At 31.7% G+C, this 13,279-nt stretch overlaps 2 protein-coding genes across 2 annotated transcripts in view; one reads left to right on the forward strand and one right to left on the reverse strand.

Moving 5' to 3' along the window:
• Positions 1-13,279, reverse strand: part of LOC127277052 (TWiK family of potassium channels protein 18-like) — a 299,454-nt gene that overhangs the window by 82,275 nt on the left and 203,900 nt on the right. The gene's annotated exons all lie outside the window — the stretch shown is intronic.
• Positions 9,362-12,091, forward strand: LOC127277051 (uncharacterized transmembrane protein DDB_G0289901-like). The gene is made up of 4 exons (XM_051297865.1): positions 9,362-9,489; positions 9,557-10,126; positions 10,213-10,791; positions 10,859-12,091. The coding sequence occupies exons 1-4, from the start codon at positions 9,432-9,434 to the stop codon at positions 12,037-12,039; spliced, it is 2,388 nt and encodes a 795-aa protein (XP_051153822.1). The 5' UTR covers positions 9,362-9,431; the 3' UTR covers positions 12,040-12,091.

Raw genomic sequence — 13,279 nt, forward strand, 5'->3', positions numbered from 1 at the left:
ATTGTGTCAGAATATATACATCTTCTAAACGAAAGTTTGGTTGAAAAAAAAAAAAAAATTAAAAAATGTTTTTCGAGAAAAATTCGAAAAAAAGGGTAATTTCAACGTGTGAATATTGTCAACGTTTAATTAATTGATTGATCAATAAATCAGAAATGAAGAAGTGAACTAGAAATAATGGTTGCACGTTGTGGATACTTCACTATATTTGTAAATATTGCTGTCCCCTAGTAGTCAAAATACGTCATGTATCTTCGTTAATATCTCAATAACTTTGTCAAAACGTTGGTTGAGAGTTAGTTTCTGCTATGAGGAGGAGGGGGGAGGATTTATAATATACACACTCGCGTTTATAGTTTAAATTCCATTTCCATACCACAAATCGGTAGGCAAGATCTCTGATCGAGGTAGATTTATGATGACATGAAGGTTGTTGAAAATTTCATTAAACAAACTCTCGTGTGCTGATATTGATCCTGTTTTGGAGATAGAGAGGAAAGTGGTGATAGGATTGCCACAAATCGTATTCTATAAACCGCAATCCAAAAAAATGATCAATTTCGTATGTCAAAATCAAATTTCCTTAGTATTTTACTAAAATATTATAAGAATAGAGAAAAATTTAAAGTGAAAGTGTATTTTAAGTATATTTTAAGTATGGTAAAAATGTAGTGAAAATGTAGTGAAAGTATTGTGAAAGGGTAGTGAAAGTGTAGTAAAAGTAATAAAAGTGTAATAAAAGTAAAGTGAAAGTAGTAAAAGTGTAGTGAAGATGAAGTAAAAGTGAAGTGAAAGGAAATTGAAGTGAAAGTGTAGTGTAAGTACTAAAAGTGTAGTGAAAGTACTAAAAGTGCAGTGCAAATGTAGTGAAAGTGTTGTAAAAGTGTAATGAAAGTGTAAAAAAAGTGTAGTGAAAGTGTAATAAAAGTGTAATGAAAGCGTGATAAAAGTAAAGTGAAAGTAGTAAAAGTGTAGTGAAGGTGAAATAAAAGTAAAGTAAAAGTGTAGTGAAGTAGAAGTAAAAGTACAATGACAATGAAGTGAAAGTAGTAAAAGTGTAGTGAAAGTGTAGTGAAAGAGTATTGAAAGTATTGTGAAAGTTAACTCAAAGTGAAGTGAAAGTGCTGTGTAAGTTTAACAAAAGTGTTGTGAAAGTGTAGTGTAAATAGTAAAAGTGTAAAGTAAGTAGTAAAAGGGTAATGAAAGTGAAGTGAAAGTGTATTCAATTAAGTACAAGTGTAGTAAAAGTGTAGTAAAAGTGTCGTAAAACTGTAGTGAAGGTGAAATGAAATAAAAATGAAGTGAAAGTGTAGTGTAAGTAGTTAAAGTGTAAAGTAAGTAGTAAAAGTGTAGTGAAAGTGTAGAGTAAATAGTAAAAGTATCAAAAAATGTAGTGAAATTAGTAAAAGTAGAGTGAGTGTGAAGTGAAAGTGTAGTGTAAGTAGTAATAGTATCATGACAGTGTAGTGAATGTAATAAAACTGTAGTAAAGGTGAAGTCAAAGTGTAGTGAAGGTGATGTGAAAGTGAAATGGAAATGAAGTGAAAGTGTAATGTAAATAGTAAAAGTGTAATGAAAGTGAAGTGAAAGTGTATTGAAATGAGTAAAAGTATATTAAAAGTGTTGTCAAAGTGTAGTGAACGTAATAAAAATGTAGTGAAGGTGAAGTGAAAGTGTAGTGTAAGTAGTTAAAGTGTAAACTAAGTAGTAAAAGTGTAGTGAAAGTGTAGTGTAAATAGTAAAAGTGTCGTGAAAATGTAGTGAAAGTAGTAAAAGTAAAGTGAGTGTGAAGTGAAAGTGTAGTGCAAATAGTAAAAGTGTAATGTAAGTAGTAAAAGGATAATGAAAGTGAAGTAAAAGTGTATTCAATTAAGTAAAAGTGTAGTAAAAGTGTCTTAAAACTGTAGTGAAGGTGAAATGAAATGAAAAAGAAGTGAAAGTGTTGTGTAAGTAGTTAAAGTGTAAAGTAAGTAGTAAAAATGTCGTAAAAATGTAGTAAAAGTGTCGTGAAAGTGTACTGTAAATAGTAAAAGTATTAAAAAATGTAGTAAAAGTAGAGTGCAAAAGTGTAGTGTAAGTAGTAATAGTCTCGTGAAAGTGTAGTGAATATAATAAAACTGTAGTAAAGGTGAAGTGAAAGTGTAATGTAAATAGTAAAAGTGTAATGAAAGTGAAGTAAAAGTGTATTGAAATGAGTAAAAGTGTATTAAAAGTGTTGTCAAAGTGTAGTGAACGTAATAAAAATGTAGTGAAGGTGAAGTGAAAGTGTAATGTAAGTAGTTAAAGTGTAAACTAAGTAGTAAAAGTGTATTGAAATGAGTATTAGTGTAGGGAATATGTAGTGAAAGTAGTAAAAGTAAAGTGAGTGTGAAATGAAAGTGTAGTGTAAGTAGTAAAAGTGTCGTGAAAGTGTAGTAAATGTAATAAAACTGTAGTGAAGGTGATGTCAAAGTGTAGTGAATTGAAAGTGAACTGGAAATAAAGTGAAAGTGTAGTGTAAGTAGTAAAAGTGTAAAGTAAGTAGAAAAAGTGTATCGAAAGTAGTAAAAATGTAATGAAAGTGAAGTGAAAGTGTATTGAAATGAGTAAAAGTGTAGGGAATATTTGGAAAGTGTAGTGAAAGAGTAGTATAAGTAGTAAGTGCCGTGAAAGTGTAATGAATGTAATAAAAGTGAAGTGAAAGTGAAGTGAAAATGAAGTGAAAGTGAAGTGAAAGTGAAGTGAAAGTGAAGTGAAAGTGAAAGTAAAGTGAAATGAAATTGAATCAAAATTAAATAGAAGTGAATATTAAGACTCAATTAGAAAAAAAATTACATTCCCATTGACAATTTTTCTTCCATAAATTTTAATCATTACTTTTTTCTTGTTATCATAATAAATGCAAAATAACAAGGTGTGTAATATTTTTCTCCAATTGCTGTGTGTGCTTGTCGTTTTCATCATTATCCAAATTCATGAATTCCATGAAAGGGACAATATTCCCTAGAGAAGAAATGGAGAAAATTGAGCGTTCTTCTCTCTCTCTCTCATATATATATATATATATATATATATATATATATATATATATATATGCGCAGTGAAATCACAACGTCTAACAAGCCCAATCATAAAAGAAGAGCTCTTGAAGCGAAAATGCACTTGAATGGTTGGAAGAAAAGAGAAGAGTGGGGGAGGAATTTTTCTTTTTATCCAAAGAGAAAAATTTTATCCTTGAACTCAAATTCTAGAACCACGTCTTGTTCTGAATAAATCTCATATCTCTGCAAAATGTTAGGTTATCACTCTAACATGTTCTTATATATAGTGTTAACTAAACTTTGCCAAAACAGCTGTGGAAAATGTATCGCCAAACTCTTGACTTACTAACACCGGAAGATAATTGTTATGCATTATTCTTGCGGTCAAGTGTTATTCATTTTGTATTATATTTTATTTTGACATTAATAAATATTTATTTGATTTATTAAAATTATTATTATTATTATTATTATTATTATTATTATATTGACTTGTCTCCTATCAAAATGAAATATTGCTTCTCCTCATTGGAATATTATTATAAATTCATATTTTAGTTAATGACTTTAATTATGAATGCAAAGCTTGTTATTATCAAATATATTCAAGAAATTTCATATTTGACATAAATCACACAATAAATTGGCGGTGATTTCAAATCTCATTTCCAAATCGAACTCTCAAATGAGAGTTTCAAACACGGTTCAATATGATGTATGACCGTGTAATTATTTACGTTATTTTGATATTAAGAAATTTATTTATGTTACAATGTGGATAATTATTTAATTTAATTATAATTTTGTTTTTAATTTTACATTGTTTTTTGTAAAAAAAAGAGAGAGGATTGTAATTGTAAAAATATTCGTCATTTTAGAGAGAAATTTCAGTTTCACTGTTAAGGTTTGGTAGGTTTAGACCGAAAAGCTAGGTTGAATGTAATTATCATTAGGATGGTGGGCACTGAGTGTAACTACAGGATGTCTCGTCAGACCACTGAAAATGAGCCTCGTCTTATTACAGCAGGCATAATTTACACTGCTCTGCCTACTTACACAGTGATTCTAAAGCTTGAATAGTCTATTATTTCTATAATTATTAGAGATACCAACACCATTCTCTAAAAGGGGTAAAATTTTAAACAAAACTATATATATATATATAACATTTTTTTTTAATTTTCCATTGATCTTATTTTTCCAAATAAACCACCTATTTCAAAGAATTATTATTACAAATTCATTATGAAATCTGAATAAATATTATTAAAATTAAAATTATTAAATTTTAATTAATAAATTAATTAAATTAATAATAAATAAATAATTAAATAAATTAAAATCGACATTAAGAAATTGCCTAAAAATCAATAAATTATTAAAAAGTCTTGAAACGAACATAACCTTTAAATTCAAGTTATTTTTGGCGGGAACTCCACCTCCACTTGCGGCTATATTGAAAGTCTTGAAATTTACATAACCTCAAAATTTATGTCATTTTTGGCGGGAAATACGGAGAGAGATGAGGGAAGGGGGAAGGACTTACTGCTTTATTCAGAGTGTTAAAACAAACATAACCTCAAAATTTAGGTCATTTTTGGCCGTGGAGGGGAAATGAGTGGAGAGGGGGGGGGGAACTTGCGGCTATATTCAGAGCCTTGAAACGAACATAACCTCAAAATTTAGGTCATTTTTGGCGCAGGAGGGGAAATGAGAGACTTGCGGCTATATTCAGAGCCTTGAAACGAACATAACCTCAAAATTTAGATCATTTCTGGCGGGGGTGGGGAGGGGACTTGCGGCTATATTCAGAGTCTTGAAACGAACATAACCTCAAAATTTAGGTCATTTTTGGCGCAGGAGGGGAAATGAGAGACTTGCGGCTATATTCAGAGCCTTGAAACGAACATAACCTCAAAATTTAGATCATTTCTGGCGGGGGAGGGGACTTGCGGCTATATTCAGAGTCTTGAAACCATAGTAATAGTAATTTAAAGAACCGTAAATTATTATTTTCAGACGAATGGAAAATTTTTATTCCAAAAGATCTATTTTTACATATACGTGAATGGATTTTAAAAAAAAATGTCTTCAATATAAAAGTTTCAGTAAGAGATGGATATTAAAATAAAAGAAAAAAAAAATAAATAAATCGACAGTTAATATGATCGTCTAGTTGAAAGAATCTGAAAAGCGACAGCACTTTGAAGCAAGTGGATCGCGCGCATCACACACTATTACATTTCTAAAACTGCAGTTTCACGAAACCTTTTTAATACTTTCTTCTTCACCGCACTGCCTTTTTCCCAGTATTTCCACTGAATTTCGAAAGCATCGAACTTTTTTTTCCTTCAAACTTTGAGCTATGTATATAGAAAATTCCAAACGAACTTTGACGAATTTACACGTTTTTTTTTTTTTTACTTTTTCTTTTATATAAAGTATTTTTCCCCATTTTTTTTTTTCTTAAATTCTTTTTAAAAAATTTTTTTCATTTACTAAATCAAAAAAAAGAAGTGGTATATACCTGATGCAATAAATTTTCGTAAGCATATATTTAAATATGAAATTTAATACGCTTTCAAGCCGCGGCGTCAATATTCAATCCATACATCATATGTTTTCGTATGTCGCATTGGCGGCAGCAGTAAGCATGCAAATTGTCGCAAGAACGAAATGACAAATTAACAGGGCGATCCATTCACGGGGACGCTGATTAATTGCTATTTACTTGCAAATTTCCAGCACTCGCAATCATACGGCGTGTGATCCTCCGGGCTGCTGTCGATGCTTGTTTGCCATTTGTTTCCAAATATACATTACACGACAGTATGGGATTCCTGTTGATTGTATTTTCAGAAAAAAAAAAAGAATTTAATTTCCAATATTTTTTTCAAAAAATTCATTTGAATTTTTTGTATTTTCTATATATATATATATATATATATATATATATATACAAAATCAATATTGGTTCATAAAATATTTATGATAAAAAAGAATTTTTTTTCCCCTGAAGAATTTTTATAAGATAAAATTTAATAATCTCAAGTTCTCAATAAATTTTAAATAAAAATTCGCAAAAGAAATTTGCAAAAAAAAAGAAAAAGAATGTAGAAGAGTAGTATTAAAATTCATACTTTGTGATGGTCCATAAAAAATTTAATTCATCAACGTAGAATGTCGTCGTCATACTTTTAGGTACAAATAAAGGTAGACTGTAAGCACAAACGACTTTGCAGGATTTTACCAGCCTTTGCCATTAGTGAAGCTAACAAGACAAAGGAACAAAATGGAAAGACAGGAGAAGAGGTGACCTCTTTATTTTTCATAAAATAATATCGCCAGCGTATGCGAATGATACATATTTGAATTATGACAAAATTCAGTCAGTTAATTTGCCCACTTGGAAAGATTCTACGGAACATTCAGAAAAAAGATATTATGTTTGAACCAAATGTACCATTTTTTTTTATATTTATCCAATTTTTTGATTAGTTCAAACAAAATTTGTTTAATTCAAAATAAATATTTATTTGATCGTTTGGTTTATTTTAATAAATTTTTTGAACAAAGCAAAAAATTTGATTGAGCTAAATAAACGTTTGGTTAATGCAACCAAATGTTTGATTAACTGTATATCAATGCATTTATTTTGTTGATTTAATCAAAATTTGATTGCTTCAAACGAATTTTTTTCTGAGTGAAAGTGCCCCTTGGAGGTTCAATCAGAATTCCGTCGGAACTTCCAACGTAATTCCGTCGGAATTCCATCGGAGTGCCAAATAATTTCCGATGGGATTCCGACGGAATTTCGATTATTTTCTTTCAAAATTTTTAGAGTCCTAATTCCGTCAAAATTCCGTCGGAATTCCATCGGAGTTCCAAAGAATTTCGGATGGGATTCCGACGGAAACTATGGAAACAGTTAGTTACTATGGCAACAGTTACTATGGCAAAAGTAACTATGGAAACAGTTAGTTACTATGGCAGAAGTTACTTTGGTAACAGTTAGTTACTATGACAAAAGTTACTATGGTAACAGTTAGTTACTATGGCAGAAGTTACTGTGGCAACAGTTACTTTGGTAACAGTTAGTTACTATGACAAAAGTTACTATGGTAACAGTTAGTTACTATGGCAGAAGTTACTGTGGCAACAGTTACTTTTTTAACAGTTAGTTACTATGACAAAAGTTACTGTGGCAACAGTTACTTTGGTAACAGTTAGTTACTATGGCAGAAGTTACTGTGGCAACAGTTACTTTGGTAACAGTTAGTTACTATGACAAAAGTTACTATGGTAACAGTTAGTTACTATGGCAGAAGTTACTGTGGCAACAGTTACTTTGGTAACAGTTAGTTACTATGACAAAAGTTACTATGGTAACAGTTAGTTACTATGGCAGAAGTTACTGTGGCAACAGTTACTTTTTTAACAGTTAGTTACTATGACAAAAGTTACTGTGGCAACAGTTACTTTGGTAACAGTTAGTTACTATGGCAGAAGTTACTGTGGCAACAGTTACTTTGGTAACAGTTAGTTACTATGACAAAAGTTACTATGGTAACAGTTAGTTACTATGGCAGAAGTTACTGTGGCAACAGTTACTTTGGTAACAGTTAGTTACTATGACAAAAGTTACTATGGTAACAGTTAGTTACTATGGCAACAGTTACTTTGGTAACAGTTAGTTACTATGACAAAAGTTACTATGGTAACAGTTAGTTACTATGGCAGAAGTTACTGTGGCAACAGTTACTTTTTTAACAGTTAGTTACTATGACAAAAGTTACTGTGGCAACAGTTACTTTGGTAACAGTTAGTTACTATGGCAGAAGTTACTGTGGCAACAGTTACTTTGGTAACAGTTAGTTACTATGACAAAAGTTACTTTGGTAACAGTTAGTTACTATGGCAGAAGTTACTGTGGCAACAGTTACTTTGGTAACAGTTAGTTACTATGACAAAAGTTACTATGGTAACAGTTAGTTACTATGGCAACAGTTACTTTGGTAACAGTTAGTTACTATGACAAAAGTTACTACGGAAACAGTTAGTTACTATGGCAGCAGTTACTATGGAAACAATTAGTTACAACAACTATAGAATTCCGACGGAATTACGTCGGAAGTTCCAGCGGAATTCTGATAGAACATCCAGGATGCACTTTCCGGGGAATCTTTCCAAGTGGGTTCTGACTTTTTTTAATTTAAAAAATGATCTAATGTTTCAAAAAAATCACCATATTATATCAAAATCGATTATTATATAATCATTTTGTGAATCGTTAAAGCCGGCAAAATCGATTTGCCTAATCGTCAACCTAAAAGTCGTAAAATTCCTTAGAGATTTGTGCTAGCATTTCTCGAATGTTCGATTAAACGTGGGGTAATCAAATATAAACGGAATTTAAATCCACATTTTTTTTTTTTTTTTTTTTTTTTTTGAAGAGAAATCCCTTTCAATTTCGACATTGAGAAAAAGATTTATTTAATAAAAATATAAGAATGATCTTTAAAAAGTAATAAAAAAAAAATATTAAATTTTTCAATAAACTAAATTGTTTAAAAAGAAAAGAATTTACAAACATATTTAATTTATAGTTTCTAAATTTTTAGAATTTTATTCACGTTGCCAGTGTTTTTGATGATCGATCAGTATAGCCAGCGAGAGAGAGAGAGAGAGAGAAAGAGAGAACCGGATGTCTTTCGTGGAATAGCGCACAAGTTTCAAATTGGAAAAGTCGAGAGGTCGATGTTTAATATCCGAGAGTGCTTCCTTTTTGTGGCTTTATTAACGTCCACCTGACATTATCAACGCAAAAAAAATGTCCTAATAATTTTTTTTACGAAAGCTATTAATTATACTCCAAATATATTATTATTATTATTATTCATAATATATGAATTAAATTTATTAAAACAAAATTAATGACGCATTTAGGATAAAAAAAAAAAAATAAAACAATTATTCTTTTCAAAATTTAAAAGAAAATCACATAAAAAAATTTACATAATGACGCAAAATGAATTATTATTATTATTATCAAAATTTGTAAAATAATAATTAATTCATTTTAGTTACAAATAATTTCTTTTTATTTTTAAAAATAAAACTTGAGCGAGTATGATTAGAATAATTTTTCATGTGTACCCAAATGCTTTAATAAGACGCAAGACTTATATTTACACAGATGTTTTTAATGCATCGATTTGTTCAACAAAAATTATATGACTTTGATTTTATGTTGCCATGCATTTTCAAAAGCATGAATTATTAATTAAATTTCTTTTGTTATTCTAAAATAAGGAAATATTATTATTAAATTTTTTTCAAAATTTATTACAGTGGGGGAGTTTGAGTATAAAAGATGATGATGATTTTACAAAAAAGTATAGTCAAGCAAAAATGAAGTGTCTTTTAGTATTTTGTCTTTTATCAATTTCATATGCCACCATTGTGGTTGGTAAGTATAAAAAAATTTATAATTTTAATTTTTTCATTTAATTGAAAATTATCTTATTTTCTTTTAGGTTCGCATTCTAGACAGAAAAGAACGTTGGGATTAATTGCAGATATACTTTCAACTACACTTAATGGTGGTGGTGGTGCTACTAGTATTTCTCAATCTGAAAGCCATGCAAGTGGTGGAAAGACATTTACAAATACAAATACCCAAGCAACTGGAGGTGGTGTGGCTGACGCAGATGCTGGAGCTTTTACTGATGTAAATGGCGGTTGGAATGGTGTACAATCTGGATGGACTGGAGGATTCTCTGAACATGGAAGTGGACAACAAGGATGGACAAATGATAATAGATATCAAAATCAGTATCAAAATACAGGTGGATACAGTCAGGGACAACAAAATCAATGGAGTAATGCTGGTCAAAAGGAATGGAATTTTCAACAAGGTGGACAAAATGGATATCATTTTGAACAAAGTGGTGAAAATGGAGGTGTACATGGACAAAGTGGTTGGGCTTATGGACCCACTGGATGGGTATACGGACAACAAGGTGGCTCAAGTAATGGTGGAGCATGGACTGGTAATCAGTATCAACAAGGATACGTTACAGGAGGACCGTTCAAGTGTGTTTGTGGTAAGAATCTTTAGAATTGTTGAATTTTCTAATTGGACTAATTTGATAATTTGAATTTTCTAATTTGATATGTTTTATCTTAACAGAAAACTTGGCACCAGGAAGCCAGACACCACCGATAGTATATTACCCTCCACCATATTACCAATATCCCCCAGGCTCTGCTGCTGCCTCTGCTGACGCTAATGCCAATGCTCCTATTTACTATCCAGTTGGACAAGGTTCCAATGCTGATGCAACTGCAACTGCCTCTGCTGACGCTAATGCCAATGCTCCTATCTACTATCCAGCTGGTTCCAATGCTGGTGCAACTGCCACTGCTGACGCTAAAGCTAATGCTCCTATTTACTATCCAGCTGGACAAGGTTCCAATGCTGATGCAACTGCAACTGCTTCTGCTGACGCTAAAGCTAATGCTCCCACTTACTATCCAGCTGGTTCCAATGCTGATGCAAGTGCAACTGCAACTGCTTCTGCTGACGCTAATGCTAATGCTCCCACTTACTACCCAGTTGGACAAGGTTCCAATGCTGATGCAACTGCCTCTGCTGACGCTAAAGCCAATGCCCCTATCTACTACCCAGCTGGACAAGGTTCCAACACTGGTGCAACTGCCACTGCTGACGCTAATGCCAATTATGTTGGATATTACCCAGCTTACCAAGGTAATAACCCTAATGCGAACCCATCATCCACATTACCTAGTTTCTACCACTTCTAATTCAATTTCAGGAGCCAATGGCTTAAATTTCAACTTCCCAGAAGGATCAACTTTTGAAGTTTATTACCCGCAGGAGGTAGATTTGACCAATGGATATCCAGTGTATCCAGTATATCAACCAACTGCAGATGTCAACATTCAATCAAATATCAATGACGGTATTGTCTACTATCCAGTACAACCAGTATTTCCTATCTACCCTCAACAACCAGTTGCAGCCGCTGACGCCAATGCTAATGCCAACAACGGATTCCAACCACCAATGCCTGGTTTCACAACTGGAGTAGACGCTAATACCAATGCTAACGCCGGAATTAATACACAAAATAACTTCCCAACGGTACCAAGTCATCCAAGTAGCAATGCTAATGCTAATGCAAATGCTAAAGCAAACGCAAATGCTGGAAGCAATACACAAAACAATTTCCCAACTGTGACAAATCATCCTAGTAGCAATGCTAATGCAAATGCAAATGCTGGAAGCAATACACAAAATAATTTCCCAACGGTGCCAAGTCATTCAAGTGGCAATGCAAATGCTAATGCTAAAGCTCAAGCCAATGCTGGAAGCAATACACAAAATAATTTCCCAACTGTTCCAAGTCATCCAAGTGGCAATGCAAATGCTAAAGCTCAAGCCAATGCTGGAAGCAATACACAAAATAATTTCCCAACGGTTCCAAGTCATCCAAGTGGCAATGCAAATGCTAATGCTAAAGCCAATGCTAATTCGCAAGGTAATGCCAAAGCCAACGCTGGAGCTAATGCCAATTCTAATCACAGTGGACTTAATATAAATAAAGGAAATTCTAATGCCAATGCTAAAGCCAATGCTAATGCCAATGCTAATGCCAATGCTAAAGCCAATGCTAATGCCAATGCCAAAGGAAATAATTTTAATAGAGGTGCAGGCAATGCAAGTGCATCAGCAGTAGCTAATGCTAATGCCAACGGAAATAATCTAAATAGAGGATCTGGAAATGCAAATGCTGTAGCCAATGCCAGTGCCAATGCAAACAATCTAAATAGAGGATCTGGAAATGCAAATGCTGTAGCTAATGCCAATGCAAGTGCCAATGGAAATAATTTAAATAGAGGTACAGGAATTACTAATGCCAATGCCGTTGCAAATGCCAATGCCAACTCCAATGGAAATGCTAGTGCCACCGCTAATGCTGAAGCCAGTGCATAAAAAAAAAAATTGTCAATTCTAATTCTTTTAAATAAAGAAAAATAAAAATTAACTCATATTTCTAATTCCTTAATAATTTTCATCATAATTTTAATTAGAATTCATGAAAAATTTCATAATTACAAATTAAATTACACTCAACTTATTACCATAATAGAAAATATAAATTTTCTTTTCTTTTTTTTTTTCACCAAGAAATACGATTCATCAAACCTAGCAAATATCGTAATTGAAAAGCAAAAAGCCAATCACTCAAAGATGCTCCAATTCCCTAGAAGCGACTCCTACTTTCGTTCCATAGCAATTTCTATCTACTTAATGCGAAGTCGGTAAATAACTTGTGATTAATAAAACGAGGGGTGGAGAGGGTTGGGGGGGGGAAAAAAAAGAAGAAGTCCTGGACGAGAGAAAATTCTCAACTTGTCGTTGATCAAGGTAATATCCCCAAGGATGTGTTTTTCTTGATTAGTTTTCTCGAATATTTACGGCAAAAGATCAAGAGGTTCAGAAACCTCTATAAAACGAGTACCACAAGACGAAGAAGAAAAACATTCTCGAGTTAAAGCAATAAATTGTAATTACTGTCCAAGATCCACAAACAGTTAAGCAAATAAAATGCAAGGATAAAATCAGTTTTAAAAAAACAATTCGAGTTCAAAAAAATATATAATTGTAAAAAAAATAATTTTTTTTAATAATTTTTAAATTAAATTTTGAAATAATTTAGATAAAAAAAAAGGGGGGAATGAAATTTTCTTCTTTTAAAGTAAAAATCTAAAAATCACGACAGCACTTGCAAGTAAAGTGCAAAGAAGAAAGAAATACAAAGGGATAAAAGCAGAAGGTATATTGCAGGTCCAAAAACTCTTTTGTCACCGAAATGAAAGTGAATAGATAGATAAGGTTAAAGTTAAAGAAAAGATAAATCTTTCCTGTAATCCAGTTTCCTTTATATAAGGTTATAGATTTTTTTAACAAATTATGCAGCGATTTCAAAATTGATTAAGAAGAATTAAATGATAATTACGAAAACCACAATCGCAGGGATTTAATGCAATATACATTCAATTCTCCCTGATTTTGAATTTTAGTTTTAATATAGTTTTAGTTATTGGATTTCATATTTTTCTTCATCATGGAATAATAAATAGTGTTAAATTCAATTTCTGTAATGAAGATAAACTATTGTGATATATAAAATATGATGAATTCTTTTATATATACATACTCTCATTCATCA

Source organism: Leptopilina boulardi, unplaced genomic scaffold (assembly GCF_019393585.1).
Source record: "Leptopilina boulardi isolate dan_hultmark-lab unplaced genomic scaffold, ZJU_Lbou_2.1 LbouV2_165, whole genome shotgun sequence".
Classification (NCBI taxonomy): Eukaryota; Metazoa; Arthropoda; class Insecta; order Hymenoptera; family Figitidae; genus Leptopilina; species Leptopilina boulardi.